Genomic DNA, 25,385 nt, shown 5'->3' on the forward strand with positions numbered 1-25,385 from the left:
AGAACATTTTCTGTGACCTATTTATTGTTGCAATAAACCCCCTGATCCAGGTCTAGTGATAATGCTGATGTTTTGAAATATACAGACCTTGTGTGGACACAATTCATCTTACCTAAGGAAAGATGGGAACTCTGAAAGATTTGACCTTCTTAACATACTAAGGAACTGATAAGACTTTTGGGAACTGGACAAGCTCTCAAGTAAACAGGCATAATAAGGTGTCAAACTATGAAACATTCAAAGCAAATATACATTAACAATTTATTTTGTATGCCATCCAACATGTTAACATGAGGAGTGTTTATTCAGGCAGATTGCTGAGTAAAGGAAATTAGAGCACAGCTGTTGACAATGAAGTGTTGAACCATAGAAAGGGATGCTATGAAATGACTTTATTAAATCCTCATAGATGGATTAGATGAAATGTTTTTCCAATGATATGAATCCTGAAACATATTAAATTTTGCTATAAATAGTGGCTTGTCTTTAAAAGAGAAGGATTTACTAGAAGAAAGTTTACCATAGGTTTCTGGGGCATAGGTTTACCACCTTTTGTGGTAAACCTATGGCCCAGTAATACACTAGCCTTTATTAGTTATAAAAATATTCTAACATTTCCTTAAGTAGAATTTGTGGGATTTGTTTTTCTAACTTTCTGATGTTCGTATGTCACAGTCTAGTATAAACTTTTTTTTTCAATTTCAGCATTGTATTGGTAACATCTGCTGTAATTCCCGAAGGCTGATTTTATTATAATGCAAAATGTGACTTATGGCTGCAGAAAAGTTGCCTTTTCCTGCAATAAGCCTTGATATAGTCGGTTTAGTTTTTAATTAACCCATTTTATGAGCCATCTCATTATGGTTTATAAATTGTGTTTTAGTATGATTGTATAAACTAGGAAATACATCATAACAGACTTCAAAACGCTCTATAAGATTTGTTCAATGAGTGGCCTAATTTTCCTACCCTGACCTGATTAATTTTGTAGCCAGAATTCTCTGAGGTCAATCCTTGTCAGTATCCTCTTAGCAGACAACAACTTATCTTGCTTCAGTAGAACTCTCGGGCAACAAAGCTTCAAGGAAGACAATTGAACCAGACATAGAAAAAAGAAAGTGAGGTAGCTTGTTTGTTTGTTTGTTAAATTTCTAGGTCACCCAATTCCAAAACAACTACTGAGCTTCACAAAGTTAAAAGAAAAAACATGAAATAAAAAGCAGTTAATAGTCTGAGGACCAACATATTTCCACATCAACACCTACTCAATTAAAAAGGGACCAGCCTGAAACATCCTAATTCAAGGCTTAAGAAAAAAAGATCTCTAGTTGCCATGGTTCCCATGATCTCCTGGGCTGCCCTAGATCACCCAACATTAAGAGCCCCATTTGGGTCAAAGCTTCATGCCAAACCCTATTAAACCCTAATTAAAACCCATGTTCCAGGTTCTTTCCATTAATGTCATCTTGTTGGACCTCTGTAGCAGCACCAACCCTATGGAACAGTATCCCTCTTGAGACCAGGATGCCTTGTCCATGTTAGCCTTCCATAAAGACAAAGGGAATATTGTGGAATGGGATCCAAATTGCCTTCCCAAAAAATCCTCTCAACACACACCAATACAAACTGTGATGGGTTTCCTCCTAACAAAGAAAGACCATTTCCTCAACTACTGATTTGTGCCATTTTATTGTGTCGTGCAATCATTTTATGGCAATATAAATCCTTTCTTTATTTTCACCATTGTGACGCATCAACAATCAATGATACTATTACACTATAACGACTTTAAAATCTATGTCAGAGATGGACACTCATATGTCCTGCAAAGAACTAATTTGAAAAGCTGTTCTTAATTGATCCAACATAAGATATGTTTTATTACATCCATAGAACTGTTTGCAATAGTTGCTCATCCTATTCAGTTGGACCCATTTCACTAAATCCCATTTTAGGATTTTGACCAGATTCTTGGAGAACTTTCCTGACTTTCTTCCTGTTCAGGGACATCCTGATAAGGCTAGCCATAAACATTTTTTCTTCGTAGCATTTTTCTACAAGTGCAGGGTCCACTTTTTGGGATGAACCTAGTGTTGATCCTTTGCCTGTGATAGGAATTTTACTTTTGGGCTTGTCAACCTAGGCTGATATCATGGGATGAGAATATGTGACTGGTCCAAAGACACCCAGCCAGTTTCATGGCTAAGGCAGGAGTCTGATTTTTAGTGAACCTTACTAACTTTATCCTCTGGACCACACCAGCTCTCATGAAAGCATAAGCAATGTAGCTTGTAATTGGTACTTTTGCTCCTGGGAAAAGGATGGACACGTGTTACTTTTACAATCTTGCATGCTTCAATAAATCTTTTTTATTTTAAAACTGAAGTACTTTGTAGTCCTAAAATCTATGATTCAGGACAAAAATAACTATAATGATCAATAGCTGCTGAAGCATCTGATTTAGATGCACCACATGGTGGATAGAATGTAGCATTGCAGGCTAAATCGGCTCACTGCCAAGAGTTCAATCCTGACCAACTCAAGGTTGACTCAGCCTTCCATCCTTCCAAGGTCGGTAAAATGAGAATCTAGATTGTTGGAAGCAATATGCTGAATTTGTAAACAACTTAGATAGTGCTGTAAAACACAATGAAGTGGTATATCAGTGCTATTGCTATTGTTATTTACTGTCAACCTTTCTTGACTGTTAACTACAGTAACCTTGTAATAAAAAGAAATCTATGCCCCTCCCCTCAAACTGAGTGTCTTGCTTGAACATTTGTACAGTTTTACAGTACCTAAAGAAAATTGTGCCAGAGATAATACTCTGTGGCCTACTTAGACTCCTTTACTTGCTAATGTACGCTGTCTAATTCAGGACCAAATTCACGCTCCTCTACTTGCTAAGATTGACAGGGAAATTCCTGGTAACAGTTTCCTGCATAATTTCAGTTCACTGCAAATAAAAATAGCTCTTTGGAAACAGTATTGAACATTACAACAGCCCAAAGAAGTCCTCTATGCAGCTGCCTTATTAGCAAGAGCATAATGTATGGAAGTAGACGATGGAAGTAGGAAACATATTGAGAGGTGAGACACATATTTTGCCTGCAGAGTGATAGCCAGCTGAATTTTTATCAGCGAAAGGATCTTTCTGTTCATTTTCCCACTAGAAATTTATAGCATCTTCTAAAGCCGTGATGGAGAACCTATGGCACATGTGCCACAGGTCGCACGCGGAGCCATTTGTTAGGGCACGAGAGGCATTCACTGTCAGCTCCAGCACGCATGCACGCCCTGGCCAGCTGACTTCAGCCTTCTTTTTTGGCCGTTTTTCACCCTCCGGAGCCTTCAGGGAAGCCTCATGAAGGCTCCAGAGGGTGAAAAATGGCCTTACAGGCAAACCGGAAGCATGCAGGGGGGGCCGCACACATAGCATTATGGGTGTGGGCACCCGTGCATGGCCCCCCTGCACTCCCCCCTGCTTTTGGCACATGATCTGAAAAAGGTTAGCCATCCCTGTCCTAGAGTCACCAACCATCATTATGCTAAAAAAAAAATTAAATTAAGGCAGGGCTTATAGAAATAGCAATAGCACTTCAACTTACAAACCGTTTTACATTGCTTTACAGCTCTCTCTAAGAGGTTTACATAGTCAGCATATTGCCCACAACAATCTGGGTCCTAATTTTACCCACTGCGGAAGCATGGAAGGCTAAGTCAACCTTGAGCCCGGTGGGATTTGAACTGCCAAATTGCAGGCAGCGGGCAGGCAGCAGAGGTGGCCTGCAGTTCTGCACTCTAACCACTGCGCCACTATATCATTTCAGTATATGTGAAAACACTATAAATCATAATGGAGGAATGGCTTATATCTCCATCCTTAGAGAACAACTGCCAATAGAGTAGTAGATTTTTTTTAACAATAAAGCCCAGCTTCAATATGTTTAGTGGTACAACTAATCAAACAAAACACTGATAGTAGTACCTTGGCCCCATTTACTTTGTGAGCAGATAACTCACAAGGAAACCTGCAAGATCTTCTGGCGAAGTGCTGCCCCTTTTCCAGTTTTCATAAGGGCTCCAGGGTTGGTTCTTTCTTCTTTCCAGAGCATGTAACAGAGAGAGGCACATATGAAGCTGTTAATCTTCAAAGCGAAGAATCCTAAATCACCTTGAGCTGGATGTCTCTCCTGCCACTCAAAACAAGCATGTGGGGAGAAAACCAGCCCGAGAGGCTTCCAAAAGGCACATTTTCAGCTGTCATTGCTTATATGGGAACAAATGTTTTTATCTGCTGCAGCAAAAAGGAGCTGAAATAATCTATTTGTTATATTCACTTGTTTAAGTCTACACATTCACCTTGCATCAGTGTAACTGGATCAAGCTAGTGCCATATGTAACCAGTGCATCATTTTAGAATAAAAATAGTAGACACATAATGGGATGTACATGGGGAGATAAATGACAGGTGCAGAGAGGAGTTCACAGGGAAGGCATTTCACAGGCTGATAAGTTAGTTTCCCACAGATTTTTAGTAGACAGTCTGTTTTGCACCTTTGATTAAAGAATGCTCAGTGTTGGCTATAAAAGCTTTCAAGCTCACCCCCTGCGCAGACATGCCATGCCAGAACATTGCACACATACCTGGTGTCTGTCCCAGGGAGCACTGCATGTTTACTCCTGCAAGTATTTAATAAAGATTGTGATGGTTACATTAACTTTCAGTTCTTTTTCTGGGATGAGATCAGCAGGAGAGGAGAGAAGGCTGAACCATGTCTCAGGCAGCATAGTAGAAAGAGCAGAACAGGATGTCACTCCAAATCTCTCATGGATATTGGTCCCTGGAAAGCATTTACATTTGGATTTACATGTGAGGAAACAATCAACAAACACCAAAATAGAAGGCTTCTTGCTGGAGTGTCAGCTGTGCAGAATTGGCATCCAATTTTTCTGCAATTTCTGCAACTCAGATCAAGCTGTTTTTAGACACAGAAACCTCTGAAATAAGGTAGAAGAGATAGTTGTTGTCGTTTTTAAAACCACTGAAATTGGAGTAGATCCTAGATCCTGACACTGGTTGACGGGATATGTATTCCTTCTTTGGAACTCTTGCTTTATCATAGCCTGTAATCTATGTTAAAACTTTCACAAACTAGCCAACTGGCAAGCCATGCATGGAGGTGAAGGTTCCCCTCGCACATATGTACTAGTCACTCCCGACATATGTGGTCATTTCCGTTTCAAAGCCGAAGAGCCAGCACTGTCCAAAGACTTCTCCATGGCCATGTGGCCGGCATGATTAAACACCGAAGGCACACGGAGCACTGTTACCTTCCCACCAAAGATGGTTCCTATAGAACATTTATTTATACAATCCCCAATTGCAATCAGGGAATGCATTCTCACCTCATGCCACCCTGGTTTGGTTTTCTGCAATTTAGCCTATTGGGTAAATCCATCTTCTTTATGATTAATCTATTGCACCACCTCAAAAGCATGTTAATATTCGATAACTAGGTAGTGTCGTGTGAAAGTAACCTTTTCAATTATGACAGGACTGCCCAAGTTTTTTTTTCCGAACAGCAGTTTTAGAAATTGTGGGTGCTCCATCACTGGAGGTTTTAAGAAGAGACTAGACAGTCACTTATCTGAAATGGTGTAGCTTCTCCTGCCAGAGCAGGGCGCTGGACTAGAAGACCTCCAATGTCTCGAATTCATCTATTCTATTCTATTCTATTCTATTCTATTCTATTATTATTATTGGTTAAACCTTGGTGAGATTCACAGCCTTTGGGGCTGGTTGGAAGCTCAACAGCTTGAGTCCTAACCAAGGACCTAGGAACTGTTAAGATGACGTTGGGGGATATAAGCTGTTCCAAGTAGGGTGGATTATTATTATTATTGTACAATTGTATCACAGCGGCCAGTTGTTTCGCCGGATTTGGCATTGGTTACTAGTCGGGCCCCACCCAGGGGCCTAGGACATCGTAATGTATTTTCGTAATATGCGTGCAGATCCAAGCAGTGCGGCTTTTTGCATTTGACTGATGGTGATTTTGTCAATTTTTAACTGTTTTAAATGTAATTCCAGTGCTTTTGGTATAGCACCCAGTGTGCCAATTACCACTGGAATTATCACTGTGGTTTGTGCCATAGTCGTTGAATTTCGATTTTTAAGTCCTGGTATCTTGCGATTTTTTCATGTTCCTTCTCGGCGACCCTGCTATCACCTGGTATTGCGATGTCTATGATTGTGACCTTATTTTTCTCAACCAGTGTGATGTCTGGTGTATTATGCGCCAGTATTTTGTCGGTTTGTATACGGAAATCCCACAAGATCTTGACCATCTGATTTTCGGTGACTTTTTCAGGCTGATGTTCCCACCAGTTTGTTGCTGTTTTAATATTATAATTTTTGCACAAATTCCAATGGATCATTTGTGCTACTGAATTGTGCCGCAATTTATAATCAGTCTGCGTGATTTTTTTACAGCAGCTGAGTATGTGATCAACAGTTTCATCAGCTTCTTTGCAAAGTCTGCATTTGGCATCATCAGAGGATTTTTCGATTTTGGCCTTGATGGCATTTGTGCAGATAGCTTGTTCTTGCGCAGCCAGGATTAGTGACTCTGTTTCTTTCTTTAATGTACCTGTTGTTAACCATAACCAAGTTTGTTCACTGTCCACTTTATCTTTTATTTTTTCCAGAAATTGGCCATGCAGTGCTTGTTCTGCCAACTCTCCATTCTTGATTTTATCATATCTTTTCTAATAATAATAATTATTAATTCTAATTATTATTCTAATTATTATTATTATTATTTCCTAATACCTGTCTCTTCCCACTTATGACTATAACCATGTTGCTTGTATCTTTAAAATTTATATTTTATTTCTTTCCTAGCATAATTGGATTGCTCATTAGTAACCTAGGATCTACTATACTAACTGTTGTATCTTATGATTCTTGATGAATGTATTCTATTTATTCTTCTTATGCACACTGAGAGCATATGCACCAAATACAAATTCCTTGTGTGTCCAATCACACTTGGCCAATAAAGAATTCTATTCTTATTCTATTCGCGTTGTAGGCAGGTACGATTCAGGCCGGCCTCACTTCCTCCGCCAGGAGTTCAGCGACCGAGCTCAGCGTCAGTGGGACGCTGAGCTCCAAAGATGAAAAAGGTGGGTAGGAAGGTGGCACTGGACAGGGCTCCCGCTAGACTGGCACCCGCACTTCCTGGGCGGCGGAGGAGAAGTCTACGAAAAAGAGGGGAAAAACTCACTTTGAACTAAAGGGTAGAGTTGATTGATTTGCATACGCGGAGGGAGCCAATCGGAACCGACCGTCATGCGCTCCTGCCAATGGCTGTGCGAGTGAGTGCCTGGAGCGAGCGGAGGCGTCCGCCGATGATCCCGGGGTGAGATCAGCAAAAGAGAAAAGAGCGCTGAGCCCCGGCTGGGACCAGCGTAGACTAAAGTGACAGGAGCCCAAGAAGACGCTCAAGGGCACCGATGGAGGAGAAGCGCATTTTGTGCATCGGACTCGTGTGCCTGGACATAATCAGCGTGGTGGACAATTATCCGGAGGAGGATTCGGACACCAGGTACGCCGCTGCTGCCCACCCACCCACTCGCCCCCATCTCACCCCAGGAAAGGCCTAGCAACGAGACACGGCTGGGTGCAGACTGCGGGAAGGGGGGGGGGGGCTTTTGCTAACCCGTTCTGGTCCGTGGAGAGCTTTCTGCTCTGTCCGGTTCCGTGTTCCAAAGCCCCGATAAGCAGGAACCAGCTCGCACTTGGGGGGGGGGGGGATTTCGAGGCTCGGTTTCCCCCGGCCGAGGCTCAGAGCGCTCGTAGCTGGCGGAACAGGTTCCGGGGGTGGGGTGGGGGAAGGAGGGCGGAGGTGTTGCCTTTGTGTCCCGAATCAGCCTTTTTGTCCGTTTCATGATCTTCGAAGAAACTGCAGTCAATGAAGTGTTGCGGCTCAGTTCGGTCCCTTGTCGGAGTCCCAGATACTTGGCTGCCCAGAGGGCCTGTCAGAATGGGACGCTGAGGCTGCGTTGGCTGTGCTTCTTTCCAGATGTTTGTCACAGCGCTGGCAACGTGGAGGGAACGCCTCCAACACCTGTACCGTCCTGGCCCTGCTGGGAGCCCCTTGTGCTTTTATGGGTTCGTTAGCTCCTGGTCATGCTGCAAAGTAAGTGCCAGCTGAATATAGAGAGAGGGTTGTGACTAATACACAACACACACGCACACATACACATGCACAAAACCAGAAGGGGAAGGGCAGATGTATGTCTTCATGAAAAATATTTTTTGTGCATTACATCCCATCTTACTACTCTTCCCTCCCTCCCCCCATTCAATCATGTCCAGAGACTGCCTAGAGAAGACTCCCCAGTTTCTTGGCAAGGTTTTCAGAAGTGGTTTGCCAGTTCCTCCTTCCTAGGGTTGAGACAAAGTGACTGGCCCCACAGTCTATAAATGTTTCTCCTTCTCAGTATCCAATTTAAAGTGTTTGCATATATATATATATATATATATATATATATGTTTTCTGAGGTTTCGCGGGTGTAGTATGTAGGTCTCTAGTTGTTCGGGTTTTCCGCGTAGAATTGGAGATGTCTTGGCGACGTTTCGACGAAGTCACATTCGTCATCTTCAGGCTGCTTCAGACTACTTCAGGCTTGGTGTTTCCAGGAGTTTCAGTTTCTCCTGGAAAACCAAGCCTGAAGTAGTCTGAAGCAGCCTGAAGATGACGAATGTGACTTCGTCGAAACGTCGCCAAGACATCTCCAATCTACGCGGGAGAAAACCCGAAACTAGAGACATATATAATATATATATATATTATATCCACTGATGTGGCTCCTTGCCTGGAATTGAGAAAATTGTAATGGATTTGCATCATAGGTGGACCCTGTTTTCACAACACACTAAGTTTTGTGGGCTATTTTGTGGCTTATTTTTTTAATAAACCTAGTCATTTATAGTTTATTGTGCAAATCAAAAGAATTGGATTAATTCAGTAAACAAACTACATGTTATGCAAATATAAACTGGGCTGTTATTTGGTTGTGACAGAAAGGAGACAGTGATATACCAGCATGTACTCTGTTATGAAGTCACCCTAAACAGTGGTGTATTAACCATAAGCAGGCTAAGCAGTTGCTTAGGGCACCAGGCCCAAAGGGGCACCACAAAGTTGGGAAAGGGAAAAAAAAAACCAATGAAGATTTGTACAAAGGATGAGCACCAAGATTTGTCGGTGCTACGACACCGGTGAGCTTAATGCATCACTGACCGTAAAGTTCATACAATGTCAGAGTTCATTTTGTTGCAGGCTTTCGCCACAATGCTCAAGAAAAACGGGACATGAGACCACAAAGGTGCAAGAGAAACAGGTTTATTGACGCATCGAGTTCAGTGTGTTCACACACCAAAATCTGAACTGCCTGGGCTCTGCCCAGGCTGCTACTTTTATGCCGTGTTCCACACTGTGCATTCTCAAGGCGTTTCCATACAGGAGACAAACATGACATTTCGAAAAGGAAAAGTTCATTTTGGAATGTTACAAACAGAGAAGTACGTAGGAAAAATACAAAAAGAGAAGTTCCTATAATGTCTTAAGCTATCGGCCATTTCACCTCTGTTCTATCTTACACCCACACTTGGCTTCCTGTGCCCCTCCTTTACAGCGTCTTGCCACACTGTTCCAGTAAGGTTTGTTGCAACTTAATAAAAATCCATATTAAGTCTATATTGATATTCAAAAGCTAGAGAGTGGGCTATACCCAGGTGATATGGTGATATTTTGGCCGTTTTCCCGGCTGCCTCATTTCCCCCTTTTGAAGTTCACCCTAATCAAAGGATTAATGTGTAGTTCATAAATGTTAGGGTTTTGTTCATATCCACTGCTTTTCAACCAGTACTTCCTTTATGGGCCTCATAAAAGTTACTTAAATAGGAGTATTATGCAAAGGGGAAAAAAACCTCAGCTTGTGATCCCACCTACCAAAAGAAACAGCTTTTTTAATCCGACATGTTCCCGGTAGCCAAGAGAACCATTCATCTGTCCCTCGCATTCTTTGGCCAGTTGAGGAAGCTTGGTCTCATACTTCTTTAACCACCATCCTGGACTGCCCCTGCTCTATTCATATAGAAACAGCACTCTTCTCCCAGGAATACACATAGCCCACCTTTTTCAGCATTTAAAAGATCTATGCCATGCCGGTTCAGCAATTTGGTTCAGGCTTTCTTGGAATTCTTCCGACAGCTGCCTGAACTGTGTAATGGAGTGGGTCATTCCACCTACACCCGTTCCAACTGCAGTCCTTATTCAAGATCACCAATAGCGGAATTAGGAGCAGCACTCTTTCTGGACATGTCCCATGATGGGTACAGGGAGGGTCTGTTCCCTACTTACCACCCATTTTTAGGGAGGAGGTGTATTAGAGTGCATGTGCCAGTCCAATTGGTGGGTAAACCTAGATACGCATTTCTCCCACATAGAAAGAAAACTCCATTTTCTCCTACACATACGCCGATGTTCATGGAGAAGGCATGAGCTTGGAGGTTCCTTTCATGAGTCCAGACTTGTACAATTCCTGCTAGGAACATACCAGTCAGGGGCTGTAATGGAACTTCTTGATTAGGATCCATTAACTTATTCCTGAGGTCTGGTCCTTTGAAGAGATATTTCAAAAAAAACACAAACTCCCGTAGTGGATTGTATTGAAAGCCAAACGGGAAGTCGGGGTGGTTGGAATGGCCTTGGGCAGCTTCTAGTGGTCATATTCCCTCCCATTGGTTAAAAAACAAGTGGAGGGAAGATCTTGTGAGTAGGGGGAGACATGCTGCGAGTCAGTCTTACATCTACCAGGGTTTTCCTGGGGGCAAGATACATTTCAGATGGGCATTGTTCCTCTGATAGTGACCCCACAGGAATGCCAGGCTTCTGATATCGTTTGATGCACATAGAGGGTGACCCTATAATTTCTACACCAACTCCTATTATACTACAAAGAACCCATTCCCATGGTTCCTCAAACATAAGTGTCATCAGAGATTCACACTCTTTGTCACAGTCAATGATTTTAGCCTCAGCAACTGTTTTCCTCTGGAGGGGGCAATTCCTGAGGGATGAATATGCAATACAACAAATAGTACATTCACTAAAGCGAGAGATAGAACAGTTATAACTATGAATACTTGGCTTGCCATTTCCTGACAGGTGCTCAAACTTTCTAATACATCTTATATCTAATAAATGGAACGTTGTCTTCCTTCCTTTAATTCTTCAGCCATACATTGAGAACCAGCTTCCGGTTGTGGTTTCACTAGGGCTTCTTCTGCCCCGTAAGAGCTTCCCATTGCCGGTAGGGAAGCTTATAGGGGGCATTTCTTTAAGCATATCACTAGAGGATGGGCTTCATCCTGGTCTGCCTCCTAATACTCAACAGCAGCTGGCTTAACTCAAGTCCAGTGATCCAAAACTTGGATTCCAACACTTTTACTGCAAGTGGAGAACACGTGACCACAGTATATGGGCCCTTCCATCTAGGTTTCAAATTCTCTCCTTTCCAGTATTTTACCTGTACTTTTCTCCCACCTGAATATTATGACTAGGGGTGGTCAGAAATGGTGGACTGAGGGACACACAGTATTGCTGGATTTCCTGTATTTGCTTATTCAGTTCCCCCACCATTGGTTCACCCATGAGGCCCCTATTTGACCTAGGTGCCCTATAGATTTTTCAAGTTAGCACTTATAACTGGGGGTCTCCCAAACATCATTTCAAAAGGAGATAACCCAATTCCCTTTTGTGTAGTGCATCACACAGACCAAAATGCCAGTGGCAATGCATTCACCCATTATAACTAGCATTGTATATAGCCCACACTTGGGCATGTCTGTGAAATCAAAACTAATGAATCCATGGGATAATATTCTTTGGGTGACTTCCAGGTGGGAGTCTAGGTCCTTGCCTTGGGTTTTGAGCACACATGCTACACCTTTCACTTTCATGGGTACACACAGTGCGTATAAGCGGTCAATGTAAGATGGAATTCTTCTGCTTTGGAATATCTGGGGCTCAGTCCCCTTCGCATTTCCAATGCTGCATAAGCTGTCATGTCAGGGTGGCTCTGTTCATCTCAGGTTTCTGACAGCCTTGTCTCTGTCAGCTGCCTCAATTTAACATGTTAAACCAAGATACATAAAAGTCCTGGGGCTGAATTCACATTAAGGTTAATTACTTTAAAAACTTGTTTTGTATGTCTCAGCAAGTTGTGTGAATGCAGTCCATTTAGCTTCTGGTTAAGTGTTGCTGGTACAACCCTGAATATGGATTAATTCAATGATTTCAATTATTTCAAATAAGGTTCAAATCAGGCTGCAGGGGATTCATTTCTGTGTGATGGTGGACTAGTTTTCTTCTGGCTCTAACAAAAATCTCCCTGATTTTTGTCTTTATTTATTTTGTTTTCTCATTAACTTTGCTTCTCTTCCAAGCTGGGATGTTCCAAGCCATGTCCTTGGAATGAAAGTCTATCATGTGCTGGTGATAGTCAGACAATCAACAATTCAGACTTGGCATGAGATTCAGACAGATGCCAGGCATATTTCTGCCTCTGTTCTAAAGGAACTTATTTTCATTAATATTGTTCTATTTTTACAAAAGAATCCCTTCCCTTAAAATAATCATTTCAATAAGGAACCTTATGACACTTTAAAGACTAATCATATTATGTACAATGAATAAGTCTTATGAAATTCTTAAAGTTAATAATAAAATAATCCTACATACCTATTCAAACAAAGAGTAATTAGCTCTTACTTCTAAATATGCATGGCTAGACTACAGCAAAGAATGCAGTATAATATAAGTTTATGTGAACTATATTCTATTTCATACTTTCAATTAACCAGTCTTTCTTAGGTGTGGATAGAAAAAATAGAAACAGGGAATAAACAGCTCAGGAAAGGCAAAATGTATAGTCTGATAACTTAATTAAAGCTTAAATTACTTGTGATACAAACACAATGACCATTCAGATTGTCAGTAATTGGCAATTGCACAGAATTATTCTAGCATTGCTAAGTTAATTAACACTTGCACTGGAACAGAAACTGTTGGAAGAACAAAGATAATGGTTAATTAACTACATGAGGCTATCCTGATTATCTTATCACTGGCACCCATTACTAAGAAATGGTCATTATGTTGTCTATAAGTATGTGTGTGTGAGAGTATTTATGTAAGTGATAGTCACAGACTATTATCACCTGACCTTAATAGTTTATATTACACTAAATTTTCCATCCAGATATTTGAGAGATGTGGAACTTGCAGTCGCAAATTTTCATGTCCCTGTGTTTCATTTTTGTGGCCTTGTAGTTGACTCCAACCATGATTACTGAGTTAATGGCACATTTTCTACCTGTTTTAGATAGGAAACACATGAAAACTATAATCTTACATTTGACTATAAATTTATTTAAATTGATTTGGAAATATTTATATTTTATGATTGTATAGCTTTTAATATTGTAAGCTATCAATAATAATGTAAGCCATCAAGCGGTGTAGTGGCCAAGAGCTGAAGACACTTGCCTCCCACTCAGAAGATTGAAAATTCAATACTAGGTATCGACAGACGTTTGTCTCCTAGGACAGTAGTTCCCAAACTTGGCAACTTTAAGACTTGTGGACTTCAACTCCCACTGAACCACTGTCCTAGGGCACAAAAAAATATCTGCTGTGAACTCTTATGGCATCAGGAAAGGCATCCAGCTAGTAAACGCTCAGCTCCATCCAGTTGACTCTACCCTGAATTAAGGGATTACGAGGGTTTTTTAATGTTGTAAGGTGCCCTGAGGCAATAGATGGCAAAGTTAATAAAAATAATAAAATAATCTTAACCCAAAACACAAAAATGTCTTCATATGTAACATTTATAGCATATTAACAGGGCAATACAAAGCATATTTTTGCCAAATATGCCTTGGAGTATAAACTACTTTGCCAATTTTAATTAATTTTTTAGCCATTGTAAAACTCTTGACAAATTTATAATGTGCTATTTAGACAATGCTTTTACAGTTTTCTCTATTAATAATCATATTAAATCAGTTCCTAGTTTTCCAGAACACTGTTTTTCACAGCTGATTTGGTTAGGCAAGTAAACCATGATGTCTCACTGAATGGCTATAGAGCCATCAGTCCTGAGTTTCATTGTTTCATTGTAGTTCTTACTTTAATCTTTATCAAATCTTCATTACAGTCATAGACCAGCATAAATTCTTGTACATGCTTTCCAAAACTTGCCAAAATTGCGTTGATGTGTGGTCACCTTATTTCAGTTATGGAGCCTAGTTTTAATTATTTGCCCCACTAGAAAATCCATACAAATAAATGCAAGAGACTCTTGATACGTACTGAATGTTAGGTTCCAAGTAATGCATCCATCACAAACTGAACTCCGAGGCATTCTGTTTTCTCAAAGTACAAATTGATTTAGATACACCATATTGGCACTAACTGGTGAATCTAAATAAATTCGCACAATATGCTTTACCTGGGTACTGAATTAATCCTTTAGGCTCACATAATACATTGAAACAAACTGACACAGATGAGGTCACACACACACTAAGCCACAAAATAACTAATCAAAACAATCGTGAAGCAAACTTGGCATGTTACGTAAATGCATCTGCCAAATCCTGAAGTGAATTGGTGAAGCAAGTTGGTGAAGATAGTCTATATTCTCAAGCTCTAAATTTATGATCTTTTACTTTCAGGAAACAGACTTTTTATGGAATTGATCTGAGGCCATTCTATTCCCATCCTTCTGCTTACTATAGCATAAATCTGTCGGTTGACTCCTGAGCAGCTTCAGGGAGCAGAGCTACGGAGTAAATGTAATAAGAGTTTTTTTTTAAATAAGTACTAAGCTCTGAGGGCATCAGAGCTCTCGGCTTCCAAACTGCAGAGTTCAATTTTATCTGCTCTCTTCAGACAGTTACCTCCCTCTGTCCTCACAGCTTCTAGCTCACTGGCAACCTTTACCAAGCAGCCGTAAGGGCCCTGCTGTTTGAAGAGAAACTTGGGAGCATCTGCCTTCTATTCCACCTGACAGAGAACCTCACGCACACCGCTCCCCAAGGAGACACTCATGTTTTCTGCCCTCCCAGCTTCGTCCGTGATGATTTCCAACGCTATGAGGTGGATCTCACCCATGTGGTTTTGCATCTGGCATGCAGCTTGCCCGCTTCAACGGTGATCAGCAACACAGCCACTGGCACCCGCACGATCCTGCACGCTGCCAGGTGCGTAGGGTGAGAATTCCTCACAGTGAAGTCTAATTTTTTTCTCTCTCCTCTTCCCTGGCCCCAAGCTTCATCTTGTCTGACTTCCAACGGCGCAAAGTGGAAGTTGCTCACTTGGTCTGGCAGAGCCAGGGGGAGACACCGTGTGCCTGCTGCCTCATCAATTGCCGCAACGGTTCTCGGACAGTTACTCTTTATGACACGTAAGACCTGGCCCACTTTGGCTCTGCTGCCTCCAACCTCCCTCCGCCCTCTTCTACCAATGGGCGGCACAAAAGGACTCTCAGCACCCCAGTAGAGACTAAGGTAGCCTTGACTGCTGTGTCTGGTGGGTGAGGATTTGGCCTGCTACAGCAACTGTTTGTTTCAGGGAGAGATTACAAAGAATATAACTATGTTTATACCATTACCGTAAATGGTTTAATAGGCCCTTCCTAGCCTCCCAGATTAGCTGCTTGCACACACAGTGGAGAAGCAGGTTCATAAAATTGTATTGTTTGTTTATGGCTCAAGCTTGCCTAGATTTTCATTTCTTTCTTTCTCTTCTAAACTGCCTCTTCTCCCCTTTCATCCAAGTCATTAATAAAAATGGTAAAGGCCTCAGGAAATAGCTGTGGCATTCCACTTGATACCACTCTCCAAGCTGATGGGCAGCTGGTTATGAGTAGTACTGGGGTGTAATTACTGGGTTAATAGTTGCATCATTTCGCCAATATTACACCATTTTATTAATGAGGATATCACGAGAGTTGATGGAATCCTGATGTCCAGATCTATTAAGCAAATGTGAGAGATGGGGTAATTCTGTGAGAAAAGGAGATAAGGTTAATCTTGCTTATGACAAGCTCATGTTGACTGCTATTAATTCTTGCACTCCTGCTAAGTGCTCATAGGCATGATGTTTAAAATCTGCCTGAAAATCTTGCCCAGTATAGAGAATGGGAAGTAAGTAAGTAAGTAAGTAAGATCTTTATTACGGTCAAAGACCAGCAATATACATTTGTTTTTACACTATATTAAAAATACTAACATTAAAATATAATGTTTTACATTAAAAGTGGATAATAACATTATGGTCCAAAGATTGTTAAAGGTATGTCCAGATAATTGATACAAGATGGTACTATATTGTAGCCAATTTTTTCTTACGGACATTGCAGCAGCACAGAACTTTGCCACTGCATACGTGGTAGCCGGGTTAGTGTCCTGGAGGAGAAAGCCTAGATAAACATTGTCTGCCCTCCCTGGCAATCTCTCTAATAAGGGGAGAATATATGCAGACCTACAAGCTCTGTATAGCTCGCAGTGTAATAGTACATGTGAATTATCTTCCACTTCTCCTTTACCACATATACAAACGCGTTTGGCTATAGGTGTCTTATACCTGCCCTGGAGGAGTGCTGAAGGAAGAATGTTAATCTGGCTCTGAAGAAAGCTATTCTTTGTTTTGGAGAGATCAGGTCATTTAGATATCTTGCCGATTCCCACACACCCTGTTTGATTCTGTCCCTACTGTGGAAAGGCAACCTATTTAGTTCTTCTTGGAACTCCATGTCCCTCATTCTATTGATTACTACTTGCTTTGCTTGCTCAAAGCCTAGGGACATTAAGAATAATGGTGAAAGCCCATAAGAGCCCAGCATGTGATCAATTGCTTGTTTCCAGGGGGAAGGGAAATTGGCAGTCAACACTAGTGGGGACAGTCCCTCTGGAAAGAAATGCATTTTAAGCCAATAAATGACCATCATCTTCCAGGCTCTTACTTGAATTTGAGGCATGCCTGTCTCAATTCTTAACTGGGCATTTGCAGTTCCATTGGGAGCAGCTAAGATGGCTCACAGGAATTTTGTTTGAATGGTTTCTAACAAGTCTCTCTTTGCAAGGATTTCTGTTTGTGCCCCGTAAAGAATTTGTGCCAATGTTTTGGCCTCAAAAAGTTTTAATGCAGCAGGTACTAACTGACCTCTACCTGTATAAAAGTAATGTTTGATTGCATTTGAGGACCTGGATATAAATTAAAAAGCACTTTGTACTTCCAAAGTGCATATGGAATAATTATCAAGCTGGTTATCAAATATTAATAACTTGACTTTTTTACCTACCAAGACTTTTAACACCTACACAACATTCACGCATCACTTAACCAGATTACTGAATCAACCTATTTTCAACCCATGGATTGACGCAATGCACTGTATTATAAACTAGCCAGATTTAGTGGATTTGTACAATATGCTAAGCTATTAAAGACTCATACTGAAGTTAATGCTAGTGCTAAATACAGTCACTTGTTTTATTGTGTGTTTGTAAGGAGAATGACAGTTCTTTCCTATTGCTTTCTTCTAGGATGTTTTTCCCCTGACTAGGTTACACTTATGGGTCAGCTTGATACCCCAAAGAACATGACTTGGTCTTTTAAAATCAATCAAGATAACAGGAAGATATATAAAACTACCCCCTCCTCATCAGAGAATTAACAGCCAGTAAATGAATAGATTCTCCTCTCTATGTTCAGAGCAGGATCACAATGGTTATAGCTTGTTAAGAAATAGCATAGCCAGTTCTTTATTCCTTAGACCACATAGGAATTATATAGCTCTTGTTTGAATTTTTGGGGGAAAATAAGAGTTGCTTGAGCAGGTCAAAATAGGACTTAAAATGCCTGTCCAATTCCTCTAGAGGTGCCACCCAATGGGAGAGGAATAAAAACATCCATGCATGAGCTATTAAAATCTGATTTATTATTAATTCTTGGTCAATTGCTGATTTAGTCCAGATTGCTGCCAATCACCATTACCAATATTAATTCTTGATTATCCTTTCCAAATATGATTGTGACCTTCCCCTTCCCCAAGAAGCTTTGAGTGAGAAATTCAAGTGTGACTCCCACCAACTCACAGCAAGAAAGAACCTGGGCTTTTGACAACAGCAGGTGAGATATAGGCTGGACAAATCAGTCATGAGGGGATACAAGAATCAACTACAGCATTCCTACAGGCTAGGTCTGCACAACCACAAAAATAAAATAAATCACCAAGAGTAACCTATATCAAGTTTGTATCTTTCTACGTACTGATCCTTATATGATCAAATTAAGTGTGTTTTGTGTCTACAACCAAGCTCTATATTGTAGCTATATTATCCCTGCAGGGCCCTGCTGGCTTTTCATAAAGAACTAAAGTCCTGTTTCAACATCTGGCTTGGGGAGAGCCAAGTGTCTGAAGGCTCTTGTCTCCTGGCTGTGTTAGCAACTATCAATTGTGATATTTTCCTACTGTGTATTTTAGTTTTATACTTGTGATGGGAATGTATTTATTTATTTATAAAATTTATTGGCCGCCCATCTTGCCATAGGGCAGTGATGGCGAACCTTTCTGGCACCGACTGCTGAAAAGGGAGCGCATGCACACACACTCGTCAGGGGCGTGTCACGGAAGACAAGCTTCCAAGTGGGCATGCGCGTGCCAGGAATTGAACTTCCAGTTTTCAGCACATGCCTGCACACTGGCCAGCTTGTCTTCCGCATACTGGCACGCATGAGTGTGCGACGATCAGCTGACCAGCGCAAATGTGCACAGACCAGCTCTTTCGGTTTCCGTATGCCTTTTGCACATACAAAAAACAGCTGATCATCACGTGCGCATGCACACAAGAAACCTGAAAGAAGAATGGGCAACGCCATGCATGCCAGGCGACATGGTTCACCATCATGGCCTTAGGGTAACTGGGTGTTGAATTGTTTTTAATTTAAGATTGTTTGCTACTCAGAGTGACTTGTGGAGATGGGTGGCTAGGCAAATTGAATGAAAGAACAAATGAAAAATATACGCAAAAGCTTGTGTGACACCACCCCCCTTACTGTAGCTTTTCTCAATAGTGGAAAGTGTGCAGCTTTCTGTTTCCCATTACCAATAGAGTGTCAAGGGCTGGTTAATCATTTGGGGACATGCAGAAGGCCCATCTTTCTGAATATGATTCTTGTGGCCTTTGATCAAAGCAGTCTCTGTCTCCTGGGCTAGTGGGTTAATCATTAAATTCAAATCCATTTCAGGTACAGTTAATCCATAAAAATGAGGACTGAGAATTAAATGTCATCTGTTTCCATGCTGAATATCTCCAGATGAAGCTCTTGAGTATGGCCTACTAGTGCTAAGAGAATGTTTTTGAAATGAGGGAGCTATGAAATAAAAAAACAAATTGAGAACAAGGATCAAACTCAATTCTAGTCAAGCATTCTTTTCCTGCCACAATAGCTTAAGCCAGTGGTTCCCAAACTTGGCAACTTTAAGCTCTGCTGGCTGGAGAATTCTGGGAGTTGAAGTCCACAAGTCTTAAAGTTGCCAAGTTTGGGAACACTGGCTTAAGCAAAGGAGGGACAGTCCAGGAGAGTCCATAGACTCAGAACAAGGGTAAGCAGGTCAATCTCACTGTTACTGAATAGCCTATTAGGACTAAATGTGCAATTATTGCAGACTTAGTAAGCAGTTGGGATTAGCCTTTTTTCCTTATGTTTATTTTGTATTTTTTAACACTGTATAGACCAGTGGTAGTCAATCTGGTCCCTACCGCCCTCTAGTGGGCATTCCAGCTTTCATGGTGGGCGGTAGGGGTTTGCTGTAACTCTGCTTTATAAATTTTATAAAGTAAAGTTACTTCCCTACTTTATAAATCACCATTACTGTGGAACTGGTGGGCAGTTAGAAAATTTTACTACTAATAGAGATACAAAAGTGGGCGGAAGGTATAAAAAGGTTGCCTATCCCTGGTATAGACTGATGGCCATCATTGTTTTCTATGATAATGCATTTCAGTCTATATGTATATACAGTACTGTCTGCTTTCTTTATTCTCAGTACATTACAATTTAACCTCAAGCAATGGCTCCAAATTCAGTTTGTTATCATGGAAATCAAGAAAGAGGTTGGCATATTATAATTATTATGGTTCAGTTAGATGCCTAGGTACGGCTCTAAAGTAAATAAATTCCATACCAATTGTATGTGATACATCTACCAAGAGATTTCTTCATATGTTTTTGTCAAATTTGTGGGAAAGGAATGAAGTTATAGAGACATTCTTACGTGGGATGGCTGCCTGTGCAGCTTAAAGCCTTTGGATGTGAAGCTCAAAGCAGCTCCAAAGTACTTTGGAATTGCTCCCAGTAGGAGGTGAAATTAACTTTAAGCTTGCAAAGTCAGTTCTGCATATAACTGAATCACCATATTCAGAAGTAATATGTTTATTCATTGGAAACTCGGGACAAGCAATAAGAAAACAATTCCTGTCCCCTTTGGATTGGCTAGATTATTTGGTTTGGTGCTAAGAAAACAGGATGCTACGCAGGATACACTGAGCTTAACAAGTCAATAAGTGTTTTGTTTCCCGTTTTGTTTAATTGTAAGTATGCATTTGCTTACCACTTCACTGATTTAAGATGGACAAGAAATCAGTTTGTTGCATTAATTAAACTTTTGTCTTCCTCTTCTCATTCCATTCCCATTCCCATTCTCCCAATTGCAGTAATCTGCCAGATGTGACAGCTGCTGATTTTGAAAAAGTTGACCTGTCTCAATACAAGTGGATCCATTGGGAGGTAAGGCCTTGACTGGAAAGGGGATTGCTTTTGATTGTTCATGTGATAAGGTGGTGGTCAGACTTTTTACCCTTCCACAATATGTGGGCACTCTGTTACACATAGGCATCGGTGATGTTTCATGGCAGTGAATTGTCAGTAACAATTTGAATTGTGCTCATCTCTCTGAGCATTTGTCTATTGCTCTATTTCTGTACTTCGCCAATCTTCCATTCTTACCTTCTATCCCTACTTTCTATCTTCTGCATGCTGTTTTTATTTGTTTGAATCAGTATAATGGTACCTCTGAAAGAAAATTTGAGTGAGATGTTTTATATAAAACAAATAGTAATCACAACTAAAATCCAAATACCCAGTGAAGCCAATAACTCAACAATAGAGCAGGGAAAACCAGATACTGTGGCTGTGTTCATATCTACTTTTAACGAATACAAATGAATTTAATCCTAACCAAGAGTATTATAGAGGACAAATGATTACACTTGATTAGGATTAGACCATACGTTTACCACATAGAAAGGGGTTTCCACAATGTGATGATTTATAAAATTGTTCTGCAAATTATCATGTATGAGCCTACCCTGTTGGTTACCATATTTTTGGAGTATAAGATGCACCTTTTTCCCTTAAAAAAGAGGCTGAAAATCTGGGTGCGTCTTATACACTGAATACAGCATTTTTTGCCTCCCGAAACCCCACCCCTTCACCAAAATGGCCGTGCATAGCCTTTAGGAGGCTTCCAGAGTGCTCCTGGGGGCTGGAGAGGGCAGAATGAGCAAAAAAAGGGCTTTTTTTGCTCAGTTTCCCCCCCAGCCCCCAGGAGCACTCTACAAGCCTCCTAAAGGCTATTCGTGCCTTTTTTTAAAAAAAAACAGGCCCGTTTTCGCGAAGAGATCTACACAGTGCAAAAACTGTTTTTGGGAGATCTGCACAGTGCAAAAACTTTTTTTTTAATTTGCCTCTTCAAAATCTTGGCACATCTTATACTCTGGTGCTTCTTATACTCCAAAAAATACGATAGTTTATGGTTTGGTGCATTGTGTGAACTCAGAAAATAGGTTAATGAGGTAACCAAGTTAAGTATTTTATGTTTATAGAGCCTATAATAAAAAACTAGAAACTTGAGATGAACCTGGCAATAGGCTGAAGAGTTAATGCAAAACTTTCAAAATACATACCAACTGTGTCTATTCGCTGTTGAGAAAGAAAGTATTTCATACTTGCTGGAGTTTCTTGGATCATCAAACACACCACAGTCCACTACCCAAACCATAAGTGGCTGGATATCTATTTTGGAAATAGCAGGTACCGATGGCCCAACTACTATAAGTGGTGAGGCATCTAAGGTCACAAAGGCTTTCAGTAATTCCAGGAATAATATCAAATCCAGACATCTCAGGTTGTGTCACTAATAGTAGTATTTTCTCCCAGGGGAGGAATGCTTCGGAACAGGTTAAAATGCTGCAACTGGTGGAAAAGTATAACCAAACCTGCCCACCATCTGAGCGAGTGACCACATCTGTGGAGGTGGAAAAGACCAGGCCACAGCTGTACCAGCTGTTTTGCTATGGAGATGTGGTAAGGGGTTAAAGGTAAAGGCGTAATGCAGGTGGATGTAGGTGGGAACTGTGGCTGCTCAAGCACAGTGATGAAGAGCAACGTGTCCTTCAGTTAAATTCCTCTCATAGGATAGATCTGAGAGATTTTGCCACCTCCTCCTCCTGTGACTACTGAAGATGAATTGGCATCCCGTTAGAATCCTTATTACCGTATTTCTCCAAAAATAAGACCCAATCGTAAAATAAGTCCAAGCATGATTTTTCAGGATGCTCGTAATGTAAGTCCTACTCTCAAAATAAACCCGTTAAGATTGCCAGCATAGATGCATTTAGTACCGTATTTCCCTGAAAAATAAGACCTAAATAGAAAGTAAGACCTAATAGGAGCAAAAATTAATATAAGACCCATATTTTGGGGAAAACATGGTAAGGATTCGGAGTTCACTTTCTGAATCAATAAATACTGTTTCAGTCACTTATTTCCAGATATTTTCTGCAGGTGAGTTTTGTGTGCACACAGAGGTAAACAGTAATATTCCTGGGGGGATTTCTACAGCTGTGAAGTGTAATTCTCTAAACGTTTGGCCAGAATACAACCCAATGCTCTTGAGACTCAAACTCATTTTCTTCATTCATAACCCTCTGAGGCACTATCTGATCATCCAGAGTATATGTAATAAGGCCTGGCCAAAAAGTGGTGACTTTATCGTGGTTCTCTTTTTCTAGGTCTTTGTCAGCAAAGATGTGGCCAAGACGTTTGGATTCTACTCAGCTCCTGAGGCTGTGAAGGGGCTCTACGGACGTTTGAAACCAGGGTAGAGGGAACGAAAACATGGGGACAAACCTGGTTCCTTCACCACTTATTAGGGGTGGTATGAAATAAGAATAGCAGACTGAATCTCAGAGGCAAAAATGGGAGCCCTTTAGAGATCAGCTCAACCAACCTCACCAATTGTAAGAAACCTCAAAGCTCAAATCACATCATTTAATGATTTGGAGACGATTCGCTTTTCCAGCAGCTTTAGAAATATTTCTTAGCAGCTAAGTTCAGACTGAAGTCACACACAGACTGTGCTAAATCACATACAACTTGGATCTTGTTGAATAAACTAAAATAGGCTGGCTTCATACCATGCTAAGCCAGAACTGTACTGATCATGGTTGAATTGGTGCTACAAGCCGATACGCCCAAATCAGATTAAACGCTTAATGCATGTGTGATAGCACAATCCAGGATACTATCTTTTGCAGCAGCTTTAGTTAGCAATCTGATATCAGAAGCACAATTCGTTTAATACCGTATTGATTGGATTTATATCACACCTTCCTATCTAGTGTTCCCTTAAGGTCTATCCTTTCTTTCTTTCTATTTAGGCCAAAGGCTGAGGTGCACAGACCTCCCTTTTGAGAGCTGAAAAGAAAGCCAAGACAGATTCAGCTTCTTGCCCTGGCACATTATTAGAGTGAGTGGAAAATCCACAGAGTCAGCCTCCCCAGTTATATGGCAAAGTCTCTAGCAGTAATTCACACTCCTTCAGATTTGCTATTGAGGTCCCAAATAAGCCGGAACAGAGAATGTTTTGTATGGAATAAGGAGGAAAATATCTATAAGTGCAGTCCAGTGCTTTGGATTCAGTCCTGCCAAAATACTACGAAGCAGACAGGTGTAAAAATGTACCACCTTTTAGCAACACCTGGAAGCATCTTTACTTTTTCCTGGTTTGGAATATTGCAGATGAGGGAATACATTCACGCATCTGCCTGCTTGTGTAGTAATTTGGATTTATTCATTTGATGAATCCAAAACACTACATAGGTTAGTTTCTGTATTCCATTTCTAGAGCTACTTTGATCTGTGCTTGGGCTGAGTGTGGAGCTGACGCAATGGGACCAGATGGGCTGCTGGTGCATTCAGACGCATTCTCCCCTGAAACTGTTGTGGACACTCTGGGGGCTGGAGACACATTCAACGCTGCTGTGATCCTGGCTCTAAGCAAGGGTAAGTTCTGAGTGCTTCTCGTTTTCCTGTAGGCATAACGTGAATGGCAGAACCCTTTGCAATTGCTTCTGTACAGAATACTTTTAAGCTGAACAAACAAACAAACCACTATCTAACAGCATCAAGAAGCAGATATGAAAGGCGAGGAAACTCCTGACCGCCATCCTTCCATCTCCTGCACTTTAAAGAACAGCAATTATGCCCATCGGTCCTAAAGCTAATCTGATTTCTCATTTTCTGTGGCAGGAAAAACGCTCCCTGCAGCATTAACCTATGGATGCCAGGTGGCAGGCCGGAAGTGTGGGGTTCACGGGTATGATGGGATCGTTTGAGCAACATGCAGAAAGCTGTACCTTCTAGATTTCACTGGACCATGGACTAATACTGTATCTCTCACGGTAGTATTCTATTTGCTGATGGCACTGGCACGGCTCCTCTGGCATCTCCTGCAGGGGGAGGACATGTCAAGCTGCCTGCCACACATTCCATATGGAGTCTGGCTGAGCTGGCTCAGATGCTCCCGTCTCTTGCCAGGAGGAAAAGAGGTTTCGCTGTATAACCATGAAAAGATAAATAAAATACCTGAAGCTGCCGATTGCTCCTGATTCTTTATCCAGTCAAGGATAATTATGAAAATAATTATCCAGTTTGTGTGCGTGCACATGGACATACACACGTACACAAGCGGGCCTTGAAGGAAAGGGATTGGCTGTGCTTCAGCCAACCAGATCCAGGAGTGCCAGAAGTCATGGGAGGAGAGAGGACATGGAATGAAGATGCTGCTTGTTGCTATTTGTACACCAAGGCTAGGAACGATTTAAAAGACTTCAGTAAAGTAACAGAGGAGAATGCTAATCCATGCCACCAACAACAGCCAGAACAACCCCTCCA

General features: G+C 41.2%; 1 protein-coding gene and 1 long non-coding RNA gene across 8 annotated transcripts; one reads left to right on the forward strand and one right to left on the reverse strand.

Annotated features, from left to right (window-relative positions):
- Positions 1-1,673: 1,673 nt before the first annotated feature.
- On the reverse strand, positions 1,674-7,961 carry LOC116508404. Of its 2 annotated transcripts, XR_004255331.1 has the most exons (3): positions 7,728-7,961; positions 3,989-4,844; positions 1,674-2,310 (listed from the first exon to the last, which is right to left on the reverse strand). It is a non-coding gene; the product is annotated as an uncharacterized LOC116508404 (long non-coding RNA). The 2 variants fall into 2 exon arrangements; XR_004255330.1 differs by lacking the exon at positions 7,728-7,961 and having other exon boundaries at positions 3,989-5,199.
- Positions 7,355-25,087, forward strand: KHK (ketohexokinase). Of its 6 annotated transcripts, none has more exons than XM_032217005.1 (8): positions 7,362-7,613; positions 8,091-8,207; positions 15,209-15,343; positions 20,864-20,936; positions 22,368-22,514; positions 23,222-23,310; positions 24,337-24,494; positions 24,741-25,087. In XM_032217005.1, exons 1-8 carry the CDS (start codon positions 7,522-7,524, stop codon positions 24,824-24,826), a joined length of 897 nt encoding a protein of 298 aa, XP_032072896.1. In that variant the 5' UTR covers positions 7,362-7,521; the 3' UTR covers positions 24,827-25,087. The 6 variants fall into 6 exon arrangements, with proteins under 6 accessions (XP_032072900.1, XP_032072899.1, XP_032072896.1 ...); XM_032217004.1 differs by lacking the exon at positions 15,209-15,343 and adding an exon at positions 15,412-15,546 and having other exon boundaries at positions 7,364-7,613; XM_032217009.1 differs by lacking the exon at positions 22,368-22,514 and having other exon boundaries at positions 7,355-7,613.
- The last annotated feature ends 298 nt before the right edge of the window (positions 25,088-25,385 follow it).

Source organism: Thamnophis elegans, chromosome 4, assembly GCF_009769535.1.
Source record: "Thamnophis elegans isolate rThaEle1 chromosome 4, rThaEle1.pri, whole genome shotgun sequence".
NCBI lineage: Eukaryota > Metazoa > Chordata > Lepidosauria > Squamata > Colubridae > Thamnophis > Thamnophis elegans.